Below are 21,871 nucleotides of genomic sequence, written 5' to 3'. Positions count from 1 at the left end.
TTGTGTGTCACGTTGCACGAAAGCGTTTGTGAATCTGCCTGGGTTAAATTTGAACTAGCTGTCAATCTTGCTGAGAGATTTGGTTTGTGCCTCTGCTGGTTGAGATGAAGCTGAGATCAACACCAGACTCTGGCAGCCCCTCACCGCTTCTGCAGTGACAGCCCGATATAGAGGTGTTAATATCGCGGTATTTAAAGGGTGCCTATGAGCAAGTCTACTCCTTCCATCACCCAACGAAGATGTGTGCATCTCGCCATTTGACGTGCAGGAGAATAACTTGTGTGCACTTTTCTACGGCTGAGTTGGAGGGCATGGTCCTCCTCTGTGGGGAGTGGGGGTGGTTATTAAGCACTTGGTCAGCGTGCTACCGAGTTGAGAAGTAACTTCGTGTCACGTAGGAGCCGCCCTAATTGCGGCATTGCGCCGAGCCGTAATTGGCTCCGCGTCCGGGAGCGACACGCTGCCGCGTGGGAGCCAAGGGCTCAGCCGTCCATCCTCCCAGGAGCCTCACCGCTTCCGCTTAATTATTCAGCTGTCTGCGTTTATGCTACATAGATACGGTTATTTATCAGCAGAGGGGCTGCTGCATAACGGCAATTATTTTTAATGCGGGCCATAATTATTTTTGGCATCCCCCAAAAATACGCGGTAATTTGCAGCCGTGCTTCTGCTTCAAGCTGCTTCGCGGCAAGGGTTAGGTTACTTAAACATGAGTGAGATGGATGTGCGCAGCTGCGCGTGTGCGTGTGTATGTGTGCCTGCGTGCCCGCATGTGTGCGTGTGGCGTAACGGTATATGTCGTATATTCTAGTCTTTGATATCTCCTTGCATTGAAATTCAGGTGGGAGAATCTGGACATCCGTTGTTAAGTATGACGAACAAAAACTGCGGGTATACTATATTTAAATTACACATAGTTAAAATATTTAGGGTTTAGTTTTCCAGGGAAACTATTGACTTTATGAAATCGATGGCGTTTTGTTATGCTTTCTTTCTGCACTGACACAAAGTATTGTGGTCAGTAAAATGTTTTATAGGTCTGAAATACCTGTAATATAACAAACCGTGGGGTCGGGCTGCAAACACATTTTTAAGTCTGCTTCATATACCTGGCTTTAATAAATTCACCAATAAAACATTTGTACTTCAAGAAGTTTGTGTTTTCCCTTGACAAGTTCATTTAGCAAGGAATATTTATGGATGTATCATATATCAAGGCTATTTAAATCTTGGTCCTCAAGGTCTGAGCCCTGCTGATTTCCCAGCCTTCCTTTACTGGTGAGCCAGGTGTGAAATCCCCGGCCAATCAGAATCAATAATCATTAAACTAACTGCCTGGTAGAACTGAAAACCAGGCCTGGATTTGGAATCGAGGTCCAGATTTGAGGAGCCCTGTTATATAGTGTCTGTATTTCATCCAGGAATCTTTTTACGCATTTTTATATTGTGTGCAGTCGTTGCCAAAAGTTTTGAGAAGTGGTTGTAACAAAGTTTGCTTCTTCAGTATTTGTAAATCTTTTTGTCCGATGTTTGTTTCTGTGGTGTACTGAAGTAAAATTACAAGCATCCCCTAAGTGTCAAAGGTTTTTATTGACTATTGCATTAAGTTTATGCAAAGAATCGATATTTGCAGTGTTGGCCCTTCTTTTTGAAGACCTCTGCAATTCACCCTGGCTGCTGTCAATCAACTTCTGGGCCAGATCCTGACTGATGGCAGCCCATTCTTGCATAATCAATGCTTGGAATTTGTGGGTTTTTGTTTGTCCACCCGCTTCTTGAGGATTGACCACAAGTTCTCAATAGGATTAAGGTTTGGGGAGTTTCCTGACCATGGACCCAAAATGCCGATGTTTTGTTCCCGAGCTGTTATTACTTTTGCCTTATTGTGCATGTTTTTTGTGTGTACTGCCTATATAGCACTTGTCCTGTGTATTATATGTAAAATGAACAACTAGTAAAATAAGTGAAAGTGGGAAAAGTATTGAATATGTGTGACCACAAAGTGAAATACTGTATGTGCTGTCTTCAAGCATGACAGGGTGTTGACACAATGAATAAGGACAAAATAGACCTGAAAGAAGGGGAAATATTTATGGGAGTGTACCGACATGGCAAAAGCTACCGATAAGGAACTAGAAAAGGACAAGACTGGGAAGGATCCATCTGGGCCGCCTGTTTTGTGTTTTTAATGAGTGGTGGTTATATTACAGTCACTCAGTCCTTCGTATGGCATTCGTGATGATCGCATTCGTTACACTAAAGGCTCTGTAGATTGGAGATTCCTTCACAGCTGATCAGAGGAGGTACTTAAGCAGTCTGCCGACCCCCATTTCTGTCATGTAGACCAAATGTTTTGGATCAGTAGCGGGTGACGACAGATTCCACTCTTGGGAGAGGCGTCAGTGCAGCAGTTAGACTAGATTGTGCCGTGTCACACATCAGGTGAAGAGTTGTGGGGTAGGTTTGAGTTTGACAGCCACTCTGCTGTAGGAACAGGTGAGGGTGTTTTCTTGGGTAGTTGAAGTATGGCGGTTCCTAGCCTTGTAGACATATTTCCAGTCATGGGGCCTGTGTTTTGTATAGTTTCCTATCTTGTCGCATGCTAATTGTGGCTACAGTTTCCATGTTTAGCATTTTAATGTCATTGAAGTAATCTCTCTTCTTTGAGTTGATGGAAAGATTGGCTTTCCTAGCTCATGGTGTCTCCCATAGTGTGTCGCACATCCATGGCAGATCCATCTCCGCTCTTCACTCTTTCATCTGAGGCTTCCTGTAGCTCTGGCTGTGACTCATGGTGCCGCCCTCTGCTCGGGCTTGGCTCCTTCTCCGCCTCTGGCGCAGTGCAGAGGAACTCCGTAGTGAGATTACTGAACATCCCCATGCAGGTCTTCTCACAGCAATGAAGTGAGAGAAAAGTCGGCGGTCGATGGTATTGGACCCCTACAACATGGACGACATAGAACTCGGATTAGTGTTAAGGAAGTAGTTTACCATGTTTTTAGACGGTCTGCCCTGACACTCAGCCTGACTTAGAGGAGGGGCCATGGTACAAGCACAAGTAAAACACCCTGATAAGGAACCTAAGTTTAGCTTGTTAGGCTTGTCATTGAGTAGAGATCATGATGATTGGAAATGCTTGTTAGAAGAGTTGCTAGCTTGACTGCTAAATGAACTGCAGGCTCTATTTCTGAAGCGGTGGGTCCCTCGGTGCCCACCACACGACATAAATAAAACATGGGTTTGTCTGCGTACAGGTGTGTTGCTCATTAGTTGACACGCTCTCTCTCCTCAGGAGATGAGTCATGAGGAGAGGCAGCTGATAACCGACCTGGAGAAGTGTGACTTCGGAGCGCTCTTCCAGATGCACAAGGACAAGGTGGAGGCCCGTCGCAATATGAGCAAAGAGGAGAAGCAGGTGGGGGCGTGCCGTCGCAATATGAGCAAAGGGGAGACGCAGGTGGGGGGGGCGCCGTCGTGTACATTCAGTGTCCACTCAGCATAGCAGTGCTGTGAGCAGAAACAACATTGTGTCTTTGCATGGCAGTGGGTAAATGAAGAAACCGGAAGTGCCCAGTTCTGCATTCGACGGGGGGAGTTGAGTCTGTTGCTGAAAGCTCTCTTCTCTATGATACAGTTATTGAGGGTGTGGTCTTCATTGCCCATTATGGAGAGTAGTTTGGACCAAGGGCATAACTTTGGGTTGAGTATTGTGGAGGTGACGTCTCCACTCGTTTCAGGGGATCCAGGGGGATATATTAGCTGGATTTGATTATTGGGGAAGGGGGGATTATGACCCCCCCCCCCCATCTCCCTTACAGTTTGGATATATGGACTGGACCCCACCCTTCTGTCTGCTGAGCCTCTGCAGTGTCCAGCCCCAGCCCTACTGCAGAGCTGGCCTGCTTGATTGCCCTGTTAATGCCTTTGTTCCCCCTCAAAATGATTAGATGGATCTTTATTTGCCATCCGCACAATTGCATTGGAAATCGTTACTTTTCCACTCGTCCCGTCTTGCTCTCTTCTGAGACGAGTGGGAATGAAGCTTGGAGTCGGAGTGCAGAGTTAGTCGTATTTCCAGCGCCCCTGGGGTTACCGCAAGGTTAACGACCTTACCCAAATGCCCAGCGGACGTGGGATGGGATCTGAACGACTGATGTTCCGATCACAGGCACAGAGGCCTAACCTGCTGAGTCACACACCCATTAACAAACAAGACGCATGATTAAATCCCTCGAGTAAACTTGGTGAATAATAAAATCTTTATACCGATTGTTAGTAAGGTTCCATTAAAGACCGGGTATTCCCTGATAGCTTCATCTGCGGGACTGTGTTTTGGGTTATTTTAATTCTATTTGCAAATACTTTGTGATGGTGTGGGGAGGGCGAGACAAGACTTGAATGTGTGATGTGAGGATGTGAAACTGTCATGGATCGCAGGTGAGAGGACTGTTAGGGGTGATGGCTGATTATACTGGCATCCCGTTTACTGCTGTGCTGCTGAGCATTTGGACACGTTTTTGTTGATTTAAGGACTGTTGACTCTTGATTTAAGGACTGTTTTTCGGCTAGTTATAAACGACTAATAAGGCTGTCAGATGGAAATTAGTTTAGTAGTTTGAGTAGTTGGATTACATTTTTTGGTTTTATGAATTGCGGTCTTTAAATAAGATGATGGAATTAAAGCAGGCCGTTACATTATTTGTCAGAAGACTGGGAATAACATGATGTACTCAAGCGCATGGTTGGCAGAATAACTGCCCCCCCCCCTTTCCCCCAGATCATCAAGGAGGCCAATCAGAAGATAGTGGAAGAGTTCGGCTACTGCGTTCTCGACAGCCACCGTGAGCGCATCGGCAACTTCAAGATTGAGCCGCCGGGCCTGTTCCGTGGCCGAGGGGAGCACCCCAAGCAGGGCATGCTCAAGAAGAGGATCAGGCCAGAAGACGTCATCATCAACTGCAGCAAGTGAGCGCAGCTGCTGTGCAGCAGGGGCAGGGCCAGAGGCACTGGCCTTCATCTGAAAGCTGATTGGACCCTGAAGTGTGTCCCCTCCCCTGTCACTCACTGATTCAAAACATACCATTGGCCATCTATATGAGCTATGGCCCCTCTTATGCCCCCATCCTCTTATGTTGGTAGGGTGTGACGTGGGACAAATTCTGAAACTGACTCAGATCCCGCTCTGACACCCCCCCCCCCCAGGGACTCCCGCATCCCCGAGCCTCCCATGGGTCACCAATGGAAGGAGGTCCGGCATGACAACACGGTGACGTGGCTGGCCAGCTGGGCGGAGAACGTGCAGGGGTCATGCAAGTACATCATGCTGAACGCCAACTCCAAGCTGAAGGTAAGGCTGGTGGGTTGCTGGTGCCAAAACAGACCCGCTGTTTGCTGCTTCCTGTCATTTATCACCTGGCCTGTAACATTTAAGAATGTGGGAAGGATCTACCTCAGTGTCCCAAACCAGTTCCCTGGGACCCCAAGACAGTCCACATTTTTGCTCCCTCCTAACCAATCAGGCGCCAAACACCTGATACAGATGTGTTGGGAGGGGGCAAAAATATGGGCTGTCTGTGCCCCCCCTTCCCCATCGACTGGGTTGAGAAACACTAAAAGTATGTGGAAAGAAGGCCCAATAGTGCAGTGCTCTCTGCCTTTGAGGTCACCCTTAGCTGCCCGGGACAGCGTGCTGGTTAAGGACACAGGTTTCAGGGCACCGACAGTCCCGGCTGTAGTTTCCCTTGAGAAAGATACTTAACCTGAACTGCTCCAGTAAAATACTCAGCAGTATAAATATGGTTTTAAAAAATGCTCTGGATGAAAGTCTCAGGCAAGCCAGGGATGGGCACTGCGACTTCAGAAGTATGTCGTGATGAAACCACATTCTGTCATGGTCGCTATAGAGTATATATATATTTTTTTTTTACGTCAGTTACGGTGCCTTTTTAAGATGGCTTATTGTAGGTTTTGCTGCACGTACAGCAGAATTCAGGGTAGTATAGAATGAACAAACATCATTTCCTGTCATTTTAACTGGAATTAAAATGAAACGGAAACATGATTGGCCTCCTCCACTCAAAATTTTGCACAGGAGCAAAGCTGCTGTCACTGCAGCTTGTGGCTTTGGGACTTTTGAAATGAACGAAACACAATTTGGACGGGATGAGCCGCCTCCCCTCACCTCTGCCAATCTGTTTTTATTTTTTTAGCAGGGATAAAGTCCCCTTTCCCACAACCTCGCGTGCCGGAGCTGACCTGCGTCCCACTGGACGCTGGATTCCTTCCCTGAAGGGCTGTCGATAACCATCTCATGTCCTCTGCCGTTCGTATCGGAGCTGTACGGCTGGAGGCTGTATCGCTGATAGTTTTTTTTTTTTTTTCTTCTTTCTTTCTTTCTGGGTTTCCGCCTTGTTCTCTCTTGCCGAGCCAAAGATAACGCCATGTGCTGTGTCCCCTGCAAGGTGCCGTCACCTTAAGTGATGGGACAGATTCCATGCGACTTCCCCGTTCGCTGCGGTTTATCATTTCTGCAGTGCTGGAAGAGAAAACGTCTGGTCAGTGTCACATGTAATGACACCTATTGACTGTTGTGGACCCACTTACAATCTTCAGAATGACCAATGGAGCCATTTGTTGCATGATACTCATTTAAAAAAACTAGCCTGTTACAGCAGTAATTATGCAGAAGGGAATAAAAATTGGAGTTCAGTGTGGAGGTAGATGCTAACTGTGGATCTCAAATTTTACACACACCTTCTGCCAGTCTCCAAAGTGATCACTAAAATATTTTAATTTATTCATTTTCCGTGGGTAGGAATGGTGTTATTTGAACAGCGTGCACACTTCGACTCCTATGTTGTGATATTGCACTACTGTTCAGAATTAGCAACGCATGAATTCACACCGTATACAGAGCGGTACCCGCTGGGATCCGAGCTGAGAATGAAAATGAGGCGTCTCAGCATGTGATCTGTACTCCTGCCTGTTTAGGGCCAACTCTAAAGGCTTGATGCCCTTGGGGCCATGTGCATGGTATGGCCCACCGTCAGTCACTTCCTGTTTGCGAAGTCACATGGTGACTCCACTGCCATGCAGAGTCTGCTAGTTAGCTGGATAACTTAAGCCAAGTGTGAAAACTGGTAAGTGACATTCCTGTTTGACAGTCCTTACATTTCGCATAAGTTTGCATCTGGCTAATGGAAAAATCCTGTTTAGTGGAATACCCCCCAGGAGACGAGTACTTGTGAGACACTTTCTGTACAGTTACAGTATATAATTGGAATTCATTTTAGTTGAAGTGTGACTTTGAAGCCCTGGTAGGGAAATTTCTGAAGCAGCATCTGCACCATCATAGCGTTTGTTCTGCTGTGGGTCTTGGAGGCCAGCTAGGTCAGACCCAACCCTGCTTTCCACGGCCGCTGACTTTGCCCTGTTCGGTGGGATCCCCGGGATTATTTGAGTAATAATCCCTCCAGCATATGCTGTGCTGGGTGGACGGCCTGAGAACCGCACTTCTTTAATCTGCTGAAGATGTCGGCAGGCTCCGAGTTACGAGCACGCGGACGCCAGGAAGCGAACTTGAGATGAAGCCGTTGGCATAAGCTGGTGCAGTGGTGCAGGCAGAGCCGTTATTTGCGCTGCGATGACGCACAGCCTGCGCTGGTCTGCGCCTCTGCGCGTGTGGCTCCAGCGTCTGAGCTCCGTTTAGCGTTTCACGCTCTGACGTCCGTGAGGGCTGGTGGCCATTAGACGCGCTCACTCTGGGAAGCGCGTTTCTCAGACAGCCTCCATACCTCCGATCCCAGCCGTTCGTCACTTTGCTTGTTCAAGTTGGATACTTGCACCACCCTATTGCCATGTTATGATTCCCCCCCCCCCCCCCCCGTATCGTATTGGGCCTAATCTGTGCCTGTGTGTGAGTGTGTATCTCTGTCGGTATCCGTCTGTGTAGTGTGTGGTTGTGGTTGTCTGTCTGTGCCTGTATGCGTGTGTGTGTGTGTGTGTGTGTGTGTGTGTGTGTGTGTGTGTGTGTGTGTGTGTGTGTGTGTGTGTGTGTGTGTGTGTGTGGGTGTGGGCTTTTCCTCATAAACTGTGTGTGCCTGTGATGTAGGCACCCGCATTGCTGTGTTAGAGGGCCCAGTAAGTAGTGGACAGAGTGCAGGTTTAATTTACCGGGGGGCCAGGAGGTAGGCCCTCACTCCTGACTCTCTCACATCTGGGTGTTCGGGGGCGGCAAAGCACTTACTTTCCTGTCCATGGAGCAGCCTTCTCTGGACCCTTCGATATTAAGTAAATATTGCCTTCGGCTGAAACTTACCTACACTCAGGGGCCAGTGCATTAGGTGCGCCTACTTGTTAACACAACCATCCTGTTCCTTCAGACGGCCATTCATGTGGAAACTGAATACATACAGGATGCACGCAGGGAGAAAGGGTTCGGTTACTGTTTGGCTGAGCGTTACAACGGCTGCGATGCCTGATCCAAGTGAGCTGAATGTCCTGTGATTTGATTGCCCGCGTCTCAAACAGCCATTTTCCTGGGACTTGCACGCAGTGCGGAGTCTAGAGCAGAAAGGGCCGCTGTGTGTGCAGGTTTTCACCGCAACTCCCTAATTAGCTTACTAATTAGAGGATTGATTGGCTGAAGAGTCCTCACACCTGGATTTGAACAGCCGACCTAAAGGTTACCCCAAAAACCCACATACACACCGGCCCTTTGTGGATAAGATTTGGCCACCTCCGGTCTAGAGTTTACAGAGAATAAACAAAAATCACCTGGCCAGTGGCAGTTCTGTGGCTGAAAACACCTCATTAATGAGACGGGTCAGAGGAGAATGGGCAGGCTCGTTAAAGCTAACGGGAAGGACACAAGAGCAAAAATAGCACCTCTGTTGAGCGGCGGTGTGCAGAAAGGCCCCTCTGAACACACTCGTCTGCCCTCGACATGGCACTAAGGGTGGAAACGGGATCCGCCCTGGTGGTAGCTAAGTGTACCTACTACAGTGGCCACTTTTGCATCAGTCTCTGCTGATATTTCTCCCCTCCTTAAGCTTTTCCTGTCTTTCTTGGGTCTGCCCTTCTGAGCAAACAAATGTTTGTGTTACACGTCCCACATACCCTTTTACAAAAGTCTGTGACTGCAATCAAGAAAGTAAAAAGGGCAAAGCTTGTATTTTGCTTGGTTACTTATGGTTAAGGTTAGGGCTGGGTGGGGGTTAGGGTCTGTTGTTGGGATTGGGGTGATGCCCTTAGAAATGAATGTGGAGTCCCCACAATGATAGGAATGATATGGAAAGTGTGTGTATGTGGATGGGTGTCAGCTGTTTGATCTGGAAAGATTGTGTACAGAAAATTCTCTGAAATAGAACAGCTCTGGCTTACAGCAGGAGTGAGAAGCCTTCTAAGACCTTCTAAGACGTCCAACTATGTTTTCAGTTCTTGCCTAGCTGATTGGCCCATACAGATGACGGAAGCGCTTTCAAATTGGGAGGGGGGTATTGGGACAATGCAGGTGAAATCCATGCGGCCCCTTCTTACTTGTGTTGCGTCTGGTTGAGTAATGTAGTGGTTGGCTTGTAGTCTGCCAGCGTTTCCCAACCCAGTCCTCGGGGAACCCCGGACAGTCCATATTTCTGCTCCCTCCTAACTACCAGCCAATCAGGAACAGCAAATGCTGAGGGAACTGAGAGGAAGCAAAAACGTGGACTGTCCAGGGTTCCCCTAGAACTGGGTTGGGAAACGCTGGCCTGTGCTGTTTTGTGCCCCCCCCATAATGCTCCCCCTGTATTTACAGGCCATGTGATGGAGCATTACTCTGCCCCTTGACAGGCATGGTGGCAGTCTCTCTCGGTGGTCTCTCCTTACCTTCCTCTTATCTACGCCCCTTTTCCTCCTCCTCCTTATCGCTCCCCTCTGCCCCTCCGTCTATTCAAGCCCCCCCCCCCCCCCCCCTTTTTTTTTCCTGAAGGTTAAGTTATTCTGGTTTATATCCGTGACGTTTCTTCACCAACAGAAGGTAACGAGATAATTAAACAGCCTGAGGTGTTTCACACCTGATATTACCTCATTGCACCCAGAAAGAACATGGAACACTGTACTAAAGTTTTAATTAATTTGCACACTTTGATTCCTTTAAATGTCGTGTTTAACGTTTTTTTTTTTTTTTAAATATATATATATATATATATATATATATATATATATATATATATACACACTAACTCATTGCAGTCTGTTCCTCCTACTGTGAGGTTTCTAATTGGAGTTCAGTCCTTCATTGGTAGGTGGTTCTATTCACATATGTGCTTCTATGGTGTAAGTTTTATTTTCACGTGTTTCCCAGGAGCGCAGTGACATTCTTATGCCACGGTTGCAGGGTGGGGTACAGGGAGAAAGGGCAGGCAGCAGTGCAGTTCAGAACTGGACAATGCAGGACAGAGTAGTGCAGGTTAAGACAATGCAAAATAATAATGGATAAATGTGTGCAATGGGACCATACAAAATAGCAATTGGGCAACAGTTGATGACATAAAATTGATAAAGTGCTGAAGTGGAGCATCAGTGTCTATATAATGCATTGGGAGGGGTAGGTACGGGTCACTGTTGTTCAGGGTGGGGGGGGATCCCTAAAATCCTAGGTGGGATATTTGTGTTGTCAGGCAGTTTTTGGTCTACCTGTCCTTCCTTTAGAGTAAAGCAGGCAGTGATGGAGAATTCACGGCACCCCCACCCACTGTAACTCTCATTACTTAATGCAAACTCCTCCCCAGTGAGCTGGGAGAGACCCCATACCCACCTACGGCAGATGTATGAATCGTTTGCTTTCATGCTCTGCGTGGTCTAATCCAGCGGGCATTTGCACGTGAAAGGGCGAGAGCACTTTGATGGCAGCTTCAGGGTTGCTGCGGGGATCATCCTACGGAGGGCCGGCACCTTCAGCTACAGCGCCACTGAACCGGAACACTCGCGGCGCGTCAGCGCTGCCATCTGTGAAGGTCACGTACGGAGAAGCCATCTGAAAATGAGTGGAAGTGACCAGCAAGCCAGGGCACGCGGGGCTATTTCCAGGTCCTTCCCGTCTTGTCGCCCTGTAAAGGCGGCCATTCTTTTGCCTGCGGGGGCCGTAACAATGACAGATTGTTAGAAGGCGGCACATTTTGGCAGCCCGTCTGAGACGAATGCCTTTTAACGAGAGCCGTGGCGGCAGCGTAGAGACGGAGCCAGTTAGCCAGGTGTGGACGTTGGACGAGAGCAGCGTAGCGTTTGCTGCCTACAAGCTGTTAAGGCAGGAGCTGCCCTTGATGAAATGTTTTGATTAATAAGTAACCTTCAGTGTCCATACCTTGACAAATTCCCCTTCGTTTTAGACGAGGAGGCGTTTCACTGCCTGCTGAGCCTGTAGCCACCTGTCACAGCTCTGGTTGCCGTGACAGGAACACACTATTTTGATCAAAAGCAGTAATTAGGCATTAGAAAAGTGACTGATGCGTCAGCGGTAAACAGTGGAGTGGAGAGACTGGGTTACGGAAGCATAAGGGCGACTGATGTACTTTTGAGTGTCGTTTGATGACAATTAAGCAATAAAAAGACGACACGCGCGGTGGATGTATGCGTACATTTTTTTTTTAGTGGTGTCATGGGTCCCCCAGGGTGAGAAGGACTGGGAGAAGTACGAGGTGGCCCGGAAGCTCAAGAGCTGTGTGGATTCGATCCGCTCCCAGTACCAGCAGGACCTGAAGTCCAAGCAGATGAAAACACGGCAGCGGGCCGTGGCGCTCTACTTCATCGACAAGGTGATGGCGGGGGGTGCCCGTTTTGGTACCCGGCCGGCAGTAGACAGGCCTAGGGGCCCGTGTGTCTCCTGCCTTAGGAACGACTTCAGGTTCTTGTTTACTTCACAAGTATCTCTCTAAAATACACCGATTTTACCAAACGGACATCCAACATGCAAAGTGTAGAAACGGCACATCTCGCATTCCCTTGTTTCCTGCTGGGTTGATTATAACTCTGCTGTGCCGTCGTAGTGGATTTGGCCGAACGTGAACATGACTCGGGTTCAGCTCACTAGCTGAAATATAGTTCTTACATGCCGCCACATCCAGGACGCAACAAACTGAACTCGTGTTTGGATGATTTACGTGCCAGAAGTATTGAGACGACAGACACATCGGTGCAGCGTTCCTCAACCGAGTCCTCAGGAACCCTGGGAGCTGGGAGGGAGCAAAAATGTGTGTAGGTCCCTGAGGACTGGACTGGGAAACGCTGCCATAGAGATTATGGGGGACCTGCCCAAGAGGAGCACCAGGATGACCTTGTTCTCCTGAATAGGTCTATAGATGTGAGAACGTTTCCATGGTTGAACAGAAGAGAAAGCTGGGGTAACTGCTTTGGCCTGAAGGAGGCAGCAATGACCATACGTCAGGTGGCCTCCTGATTTGTTAACTGTATGGGGGATTCTTGCTGGTTTAGGGGGGCAAGTGGGGAAGTTCTCCTGGGCTTGGAGGGAAGGATGGGATCCTGGAGAGAGCCTAGGGGCGAGGGGGCCTGGCTGAAGTGATTGTGTCCTGGGAATTATGCCCGGCAGGCCTGCCTGTTTGTTCTTGCTTTGTGTTTATCTGCTGTGGGTGATGTGTCGAATGGAAACGTGCTCTGGTGTCGCATTTTACTTGTTTGGGTCTGTGTGCACGGGCGCATGTGGGGGCGAGCGAGGCCCAGTTTCTCGGAGGGCCAGTCAAGCCTTCACTTTTGCCCGTGCCTCCCCCTTGCAGCTGGCCCTGAGAGCAGGTAACGAGAAGGAGGAGGGAGAGACAGCGGACACGGTGGGCTGCTGCTCGCTGCGCGTGGAGCACATCACTCTCCACGAGCGGCTGGACGGCGCCCAGCACGTGGTGGAGTTCGACTTCCTGGGTAAAGACTGCATCCGCTACTATAACAAGGTGCCCGTCGCCAAGAAGGTGAGGCCGCTCAGCTGGGTCGCATGACGGTAATGATGCGCTAATGCTAATGTCGTCGCCACGTACAATAGTGAGGCCTTCAGCCCGGATTATTTCACGAGTGTCTAGTAAATTGCTGACCCCAAGATTGGCTCTCACCTGTTTATGTGTCTCAGAAAGAGAGCATCGTGAATCGGGATATGTGACAAGAAGCATTCCAATGACCTGTACTCAATATTTCTACAAACGACAAATTTCATTTCATTTTATTACGCACCGGATAGCGGAAACTAATTATGCCACGTCAAGTATGTTCTCGGCGAGGAAGCGCGCTGCACCCACATTTGCGCGTAAACAGTGAGGAGCGTGTGTGCGTTTGCTCTGCGGAGATGGCAAATAGCAGCGCCTTCCCCTACGGGAGCAGAGCGGCTGATGCCATCTCCGTACGCACCGCCTGTACTCTATCGCTCGTGGGAGCACACTGTTCTTGGGACGGTGCTTTTAATTCGCCTGAAATGATTTCCGAATTAAAGCCAGATATTCCCTTACTTGACAGGCATGTCTTTCTGTGCCGCTTAGTTTTCTTGACTCAAGGTTTAATTGTTATTCAAATTAGACTATTTAAAAGCAACACAATGGATAAAATTAATTAGTTCCCAGGGTATTTTAGCTGGTTTATTTGGAGAAAGGAAAACACGACTGCTCGGAAATGTCAAATATAATTGAGAGCATCTTAATTCCAGTCTTGATGAGTGAGTAGAAACGGAACGCCTGTTTGATGCCGTTAATAAGCATCTTTTCAGCGTGGCGGCTGAGGCGACTCGAGTTCGGCCGGTGTGTTTGGATCTGTCTGCTCCGCGTGTTCATTCTGGGCAGAGGGCAGCCTGTTTGTGGGACCCTGTGAGCCTGCAGTAACACTGGGAGGCCTGCAGGGGGTGGTAGTAGCATCTTCGGCTGGACCTGAGATGTGGTCAGTAGCACTACACATCGGCCTCCCACGTGCAAACACTTTGCTAAGCCTGGTGTTGCATATCTTTGGTTGTCTGGATTAATGTGTGCTTTTATAAATTACTGGAATTACAAGTTGAGTGTCTGTGGGGGGGTGGGCTGATCCTTCATACCTCCCGGGATGGGATTTCTCATTTTCCAGCGGTCCAAAGATGTGCAATTAGGCTAATTGGCATTTCTAAATTGCCTGTGGTGTGTGTGTGTGTGTGTGTGTGTGCGCCCCCCATGACCCTGCACTGGATAACCAACTGGAGGATGGATGGAATTATTGGAATTGATCTTTGTTTGTGTAGCAGAAAACTAGGTTACTGTACTTAAGTTTAGTATCTGTGCTCCAACATAAAATATAAATTCATATAAATCAAGACCAAACCATATCAGTCAGATTCTACCAGACGGCATTTTCAGCTGCCCCCCTCCTCACCGAAGTCTAATTGTTATTCAAATTAGATTATTTAAAAGCAACACATCAGGTAAGATTAATTAGTTCCCCGGAATGTTTTGTCTGGTTTACTAGGAGAAGGAAACAGGGTGTCTTTGAAATGTCACATATAATTGAAGGAATAATTGAGAAGTTTTTTTTAAAAAACCTTTTTATGAGCTGGGAAAACAGATGAGAGCTTGTGAGTCCAAGTCCGATAGCCAGCATCTGGGATCCCCAGAGTGAAATTACCTTTTCTAATGCAGACATGACCTTTTTTTTCCAGGTCTTCAAAAATCTGAAGCTTTTCATGGAGAATAAACGGGAGGGAGATGACCTGTTTGACCGTCTCAGCGTGAGTCCATCACATTGGCACCTTCGTTATCGTTGGCACTTACTAGGGTGAGGCGTGAACGCCGTGGTTGGGTTTGGGGGGTCAATAGATGCAAGGTATGAGGTAGATTAAGCTCAGACCTGTTTCTAATTGGGGCCAGTGTATGGCTCAGCGGGTTAGGATGGTCTGCCAATGGTCAGAAGGTCTCCAGTTCGAATCCCCGGGTCAGAAGAGTGAGTTTTCCTACTGGGCCCCTGAGCGAGGCCCTCATCCCTCAGCTGTTCCTGCTATTGGCTGACCCCTAATTTCTCAATTGTACGTCGCTTTGGATAACGGCTTCTGCTGAATTAAAATGTATGTAAGAAACCGGAAGTGTTTCACTGCGCAGCATGGCTGGTCCGAGCTGCTCTCCCAGTGGGTTTGCTGCCCGTCATGAGGTCAGTCCACAATGCTTGGCTTATGTAAGCTGGCGACTGCGACCCAAGGTATGAAGCAGGGTGGTTTCCTCCATCTCAGTACCTTCTCGACTTGTGCTCCTGCGCTGTTAGTTTATGGGTCAATCTTAAACACTAAATGACAGAGTAATCCTTTAAGAGAAATGGCAGGAGCCATAATGCACTGTTTTAATAGTGCCTTCCGGAGTCAAAGCGTTAGACGCGGTTTTATGTGGCACAAAACAATGTCATGGAAGGAGGTTACTAGTTAAATTGTCATGTAGTCGTACACGACGAGCAGGAAACACATATAATTTGAATGTGCAAGTCGATCCATAGACCATGCGTCAGGCCTTCCTCTCTGCTCATGGACAGAATTTGGTGCAGAAAACCTGATATCTGCTTTTTTGCTCGGTATGATCTTTTTAAAAGACTGAAAACTACAGTTAGTCGCATGACTTTTTTTTTTTGGGCTGGTCAAAAAACAGCAAACAATATAAGCTAGTAGGTGTTGGGGGGGTAATTCCTCTCTCAGCACGCACAAGCTTATAGTGCGACTACAAAGACTGTTTCATCACTTAACGCTAATATAATATGTCCGTTGACTCACGGTGTTTCCACCTGTACGGCGAAATGAGTAATAGGCTCGTTTAACTTTTCATTATGCAGAGCGGGAGATGGACCTGTGGCAGCTGGCATGAAGATAAAGAAACATTCAGGCAGGCGGTGCTGAACAGTGTGTGGGGAAAACATGCTCATCTCACCTTGATTCAAAAAGACGTGACCGGCCATCATTTATTTATATATTTCTTTGATTTAGCCAAATCGACATTCAATTGAGAATGCTGGGTCTGACAGGCCCAGGACCAACTGGGAGCTAAGGGCCTTATACTAGAGAGATCAGTCTGCCCTTGGCATTCGAACCAGTCACCTTCTGATCACAGACACAGCTTCTTAACTCTGAGACTCACATCGCCCTCTGGAAAAACTTGGTGAGAGATGCCGTGACGTAGGTGACAGTGCCTTAAACATATGTACATTGACGGTCACTAGCAGAGTTGGGTAATTCAGGTCCAGAGAGTGAAAGTCCAGATCAGGATTTTGTTTCAACCACCCAGTTGTATACCCTGTGACTGGGACTCCTTATGCTCAGTTGGTTGGCTGGAACAAAATCCCGGTCTGGACTATCTCTCTGGTCACTAAGACCTCTTCCATGTTTGTCATGGGGAGTGCTAACCTTTTCTCCATTCAAACTCACAGCACTGAAGATAACGGGGATGTATTTGCATGTGTCCCACGGCACTGAAGACTGGTACACTTGGGCTTATATCGACTGCTCATGGTGCACATGGAACACGATGAGTCGGCATCTTTGAGACTCGTCGGAATTCTCCAAAAAGATGTGAAAATGCATCACTATGGACTAGTGTGTCTTCGAAATAAATGGAAATAGTACATGGTGATTATGGGTCACAAAGTGTTCAGTCAACTCTTGTCAACAACTCGGTCAGATAAAAGGAAGAACTTCCGATGACTTGCACATAAGCACCGAATACTGCCATTACATCAGGGAAGGAGGCAACATGGCCTACTTAACAAACTTTTACGAAGCAAGGCCGCTGACAGACACGCGCACAGCTGTAGCCACGCGCTGCCTGTTGAAGATACTGAGAGCACCGCACATGCAGTGTTGTGTTGCAGTGCCAGCCAGTCGCACAGAGTAGCTGTTTACGCACCTTAAGCGCTTCCAAACAGACTGTTTTGCCAGAAAGCAGTGTTGGTTTTTGGGGAAGTAATTTGGGATATGTTGGATGCCAACATGGTTTGGCATCGGTCACTTGTTTGCTTTGCAAATCGGTTATCTCCATCTGCAGATAGTCGGGCGCTTGTAGCTCTGCGGTGGAAGTATCAGCAAATAATGGTGCTGTCTGCCAGTGTGACTGGAAATTGAGTAAGAGCTGTTAGGAGCTGCTTGACAAGTCTGACAGCCTCAAGTTTACTGGCACACCAATTTTTAAGAAGGCATCTTCATGCATATCAATTTTTTTTTTTTTTTTTTTATTTTGTCACGAGTCAAACATGAATGAAAATCCCTCTGCTTCTCCCAAAAATTTATACTGGTTTTCAAAGCTGTTTTCTTCTCCGTCGGACCTTGATGTTTCCTTATTTGAAGTATTCATTCGCTTCTCAAGATCTGATAAAGCAGGGGAGACGTGGTAGCTGATGTAGGTCATCGTACTCTTTTGATCCTCCACCTCTTGTCACTCAAACTTTGGATGAAATGAGCCAGTTTAATTTGCTGATGTTTCAGCGCAGTGTCCCAAGCCTTCTGCAGTTGTTAATTGCCTAAAAATTGTGTTGTGACTTTAGAGTTGAAACGCAGCACATTAGCGCGGCATAAATAATTTTGCTTGTCATCTGCTGTTTAAACGTGAGCCGCGTAACTTGTGGATGCCGCGCATATGCTTGCAGTGTGCTTCCTGCCTCACTTTGTATGTCACTTAGTCAACCACGTCTGCTAAATATGTAAATATGAATGTAGTCACCATCATCACGATTTGTGGTTTCAGCTGATCAGTGAAACTCCCAAATATCGCTGTAAATGCAGAGGCTCTCTTCAAGCAACAATATAAACATAGACGGTATCATGAATAAAAATGGTAATGTTTGCATTTTCAGGGTTCCTGTCCTGGATGTTACCAATGGCTGATGTCACGTGGATAGAGTATCGACCATTTGGTGGAGCCTACTGGTTTCCACGGAGAATACGCCTGGGAATGCGGTTCCCGTTATTTACTCACAGCGGAACATAATCTCGCTCCTGCCGTTGCCATTTTTTGTGCAGTCTGTTTAATATGTGTTACCCATTTGTCTAATTAACTAGGAATTATGGGCTGTTTTGCCATCACGTGCACCAAAGCTCTTTGGCAATGGGATGGGTGCCGGTCTGTCATTCATTGAATCGTTGCTGGGTTCTGTTGGGAATTCTGCAGTAGTTTCTTAATGAATTGGTATGCGACCGGCAGGCAGGCGGCATGGTGAAGATGCCGTGTAGGACTTTGGGATCGCTTGCCTCATTGCTCTTCTCTGTTATCAGTCACGCAAGTAGCGCAAATCATGCACGTTATAACTACAAGGGGCCCCTCAACACCTGGCAGTGGCAGGATTAGCAGTCCCTGGCCTACTCCTCCGGATAAAATGTGCGAGTAGTTAACGGTCTGTTTCTGAATTGAGGTGTATCATTTACCGTTTGTGAATGATCTGTAGTTTGGGCGCAGTGAATGATTTAAGATCCTGACAACCTCTCTCTAAGGAACTGTGTGGACAGTATTGGTAGTGCAGGGGCTGCTGGATCCCCTGGAACGTATTGGTGGTACACGAGCTACCGGACCCCCTTTAAGGTGTTAGCAGCAGGCCCATCAGTTTATCTGCACTGCTTTTTATGACCAAACAGCCTTACTGGCCCAGTCGGATCATACAGGTGGATTAGAGATGCAGAACGTCGCTCTGCCGTCTGCTTCTCCCACGTCAGCCCCAGCTCGGGCCGCTGCTCTGCTGTTTAAGATCAGCGTAGGGAGTTAAATGTCGTAGGGAGATTTCAGGAAGGTTTTCTTCTGAGCGGCGCCTCCACACCCAGCATCCAGACTGCAGCTCGCCTTCCGTCCCTCTTGCTTTTAAAATGCTCTCTGCAGGCATCTGTTGAACTCCTCCTTTCCTGGGATCGTTTTTTTGTGTTTTGCTTTTCTTTTTAAAAACCCTTATCTCAGATTGCCATGGTTCTGCGTCGTAGCTTTCCTCCCTGTCTGTTTTGTTACCGTGGTATCATTGGGACCTTGTGCGGAGGGGATTGGCCACAATGCCTTGCCTCTGGTCCGGGTGGCAGTGCCCATGCTGTCCAGTGCGGTCATCCAAAGTTTCACAAGGCCTCAGTGCCACGGTGGACATGTGCTCCTGCAGATAAGAGCCGACCCAGGTCCCAGGAAACTGCCAGGGAGACAGGCAGTCAGAGCATGCTAATGTACCCGTTCACCCCTCTCCCCATGATCTCTTTCAAACAATCTCGGCTTTGGGGAGACCCTGCTGGGGATGCGCACCTATGCACCGCTGGCATGGAGGGCTGGGCCTTTGGGCCTGCACCGGCGTGGGACTGCGTCTGCTTGAAATGGCATATTTCCCATCCCCGGAAAGCGTGGTTCTGAGCAGACGTGCCGGTTTGGCACCTCGGGATGGGTGGTCGCCGGAAGGAGGGCCGGTAATGCGTCAGCGTGTACACCACGTCGGTAATCCGCGAATTAAATGTACGAAACAGCGCTCTGTTATTTTATGGGATTCCAGGTCTCATTAAAGGGTCCGAGGGCAGCTGGAAGCTCTCGCCCGAGGCTGCGTTAGGAGGCCGGGTCCCTCCGCTTCGTTAGGTGGACTTCTGGGGGGCCTGCGTTTCCCTCGGATCGCTTTATTTTAAGGCTTCGGCGCCCGGATCTTATTTCACGCTAGAGCCGCGGCCCTTTGTCCCAGCGTTTGTTTTATTTATTTCCATCGTCGTCTCCTCGTCTCCCTCTGAGTGCCTCTGGTAATTAAAGCTAGACGCTGCAAAGGAAGGTTGATGCATGCAAATCCCAGTCCTAAGAAACCAACGCCCAGCCTGCCGTTTTGAGATGTTCATTAAAATCAAGAAAGCGATTCGCAAAAAGTGTAATACGCTTTTTAATCCGCTTCTCATTTTAAATAATGATAATAATAACAAATATGGAAAAGGTATTTAGTTGTCTGTCTTTCCCCAAGTGGGGCGAGACCGGAATGTGGTGTTTGTTTCCAGTGCCACACTGCCATCTAGTGTTTGGGCTGCTCATTAACACTTACTTCGCACGGTGGGTTGCGTTTTTGTTCATTTGAGGAGGAAAATGATTTAGTTTTCAGTCAGTATGCAGTAAATAGATAGAGATGTGAGCAGATTCACAGTGACCATTACTTCTGACTCCTTTCTGTCCTCTTCATACAGACTTCAGAGTTGAACAAGCATCTCAGCTCTCTGATGCTCGGGTTGACGGCCAAGGTGTTTCGAACCTTCAACGCCTCCATCACCCTGCAGCAGCAGCTACGCGAGCTCTCAAACGGTCTGTCTCCGTCTCACCGCCGATACCTGGCATCTCACATTCTGGCTTGTTTATTCTCGCTCTCGGTTTAGGTTTAACTCCTTCTCTGCATATCGTACTGTAGCATGTTTTGTGATGGTATGTGTGTTTGACCTCTTTTTGCCAAGGCTGTGCACAGACTCAAGGGCGGTTGTTGGGCAAGGGGGTAAGAGGTTGGGGTTATAGGGCAGTAGGGTGCAGGAGGGCCAACCCATGTGTGTGGTCGTGACAATTAATTCCTCCGCCACGTGCATGTAGTTGTCGCAGTCCTGCCCTGCATTGCAGCCAAGCTAATGATGCATGAAACTAGGAGTAAGGATGACGTCTCGGTGGCGGCATGCCCACGCGCAGGTGGGACAGTCAGGCGCGCCTTCCTCATTCATCGTTTCGGGACCATCTGCCCAGTGATGTCCACACACTCTGTCTGCTTAGAGCACTTTTGTGCAAGTGCATCACTGCTTGTGAAGAATCCTCTGTAAAAATATTAATCCTTTTTTTTTCTTAATGGGCATAAAAGGGCTGTAGGTTTTGTTTTAAGATGAGATGGAACTTTATTGATTCCCCTGGATGGAAACGGGACGGAAAGATACAGCGAAGAATAATGTACAATAAGGCAATAAATGCATAAATGAAAATCAGAAATAAACATAAAATAAAGAATAAATTAGGGAACTATGCAAAACAGTGTACCAGTATGGTAAATGAAGTGCAAAATCAGGCTGTGCATGTAAAGAGATTCTTACATGCTATGGACAATGGTACCAAATACAGCAGTCAGTGGTAAATACTGATAAATAGGACAATTGTATCACTGGAGAAAACCCTCAGCATATACTCTGAAGTTGGATTGCGAGCAATAATTAGGGCTATTTCTTTGGGAAACAATTTTCTGTCTGAAGACAAAATGATATGTTTGTACAAATGAAGGTCACGACTGATTTGACCTAGTAATGCCGATCTTCTTTTGGTAGCGGTACTCCGATGGTAACCGGTAACCGAGCCGGGTTCCTCGAACTCGAGCCAGCTCTGCTGCCGATTAAACAAATCTGTTATGCTGCTCAGCTCTGAGATATGTTGGAATCCAGGGTAAGAGCAGATGTCAAGTATGTGCATCAAGAGGCACGTTACCACATAAGGTATTCGAGGTTAATGGCTGAGTCAACAGTTGGCAAATGGAGAAATCATGGATGTATGCAGCACGCTTATTACCTGACCAGGCAGATGACCCTTAAGGGTCGCCCTGCAACACACTCTACACACAGTAAATTTTAATGATGCTCTCTTATAAGCAAGCAGCTCATTTGTATTGCCAGTTGGCTTCTTAAATGCTAATTACCTCTAGTATGTTATCATTCACCTGTTGGTTTTTCTTTTCAAAGGGTAAAAAACACTGCATTTTTACAGACTATGAAAAGTTCCAGTGACTGACCAGCAGAGGGCACTGTATCACATTCTTTGGTTGGGATACTGTATTACTCAGCTGAAATATGGGCCGTAAATTGACACGTTTGTTAGGTTCTAAATACATGCCATCTAATAAGTGGCAGTGGGCTAATGACATTTTTAAATACTTAGAAAAGATTACTCAGTCGTTGGAAATTTATGGTGGG

General features: G+C 47.6%; 1 protein-coding gene and 1 non-coding gene across 9 annotated transcripts in view; one reads left to right on the top strand and one right to left on the bottom strand.

The window, feature by feature from the left end:
* zgc:173742 (DNA topoisomerase 1) overlaps nucleotides 1–21,871 on the top strand; it is a 36,339-nt gene that overhangs the window by 12,414 nt on the left and 2,054 nt on the right. For 6 of the 8 annotated variants that reach the window (XM_048972127.1, XM_048972129.1, XM_048972128.1 and 3 more), the window contains 7 exons: nucleotides 3,293–3,415; nucleotides 4,778–4,965; nucleotides 5,203–5,349; nucleotides 11,642–11,792; nucleotides 12,768–12,953; nucleotides 14,648–14,716; nucleotides 20,129–20,243. In XM_048972127.1, the coding sequence (XP_048828084.1) occupies nucleotides 3,293–3,415; nucleotides 4,778–4,965; nucleotides 5,203–5,349; nucleotides 11,642–11,792; nucleotides 12,768–12,953; nucleotides 14,648–14,716; nucleotides 20,129–20,243 (979 nt within the window). The remainder of the gene's footprint in view (nucleotides 1–3,292; nucleotides 3,416–4,777; nucleotides 4,966–5,202; nucleotides 5,350–11,641; nucleotides 11,793–12,767; nucleotides 12,954–14,647; nucleotides 14,717–20,128; nucleotides 20,244–21,871) is intronic. The other 2 variants (XM_048972130.1, XM_048972131.1) reach the window with 2 other exon arrangements.
* Nucleotides 16,296–16,387, bottom strand: LOC125706930 (U6atac minor spliceosomal RNA). Its single transcript, XR_007382108.1, has one exon. It is a non-coding gene; the product is annotated as a U6atac minor spliceosomal RNA (small nuclear RNA).

This window comes from Brienomyrus brachyistius, chromosome 13 (assembly GCF_023856365.1).
Source record: "Brienomyrus brachyistius isolate T26 chromosome 13, BBRACH_0.4, whole genome shotgun sequence".
NCBI lineage: Eukaryota > Metazoa > Chordata > Actinopteri > Osteoglossiformes > Mormyridae > Brienomyrus > Brienomyrus brachyistius.
Note: the sequence above shows the minus strand (reverse complement) of the source record. Positions and strands in the feature narration are given on the sequence as shown.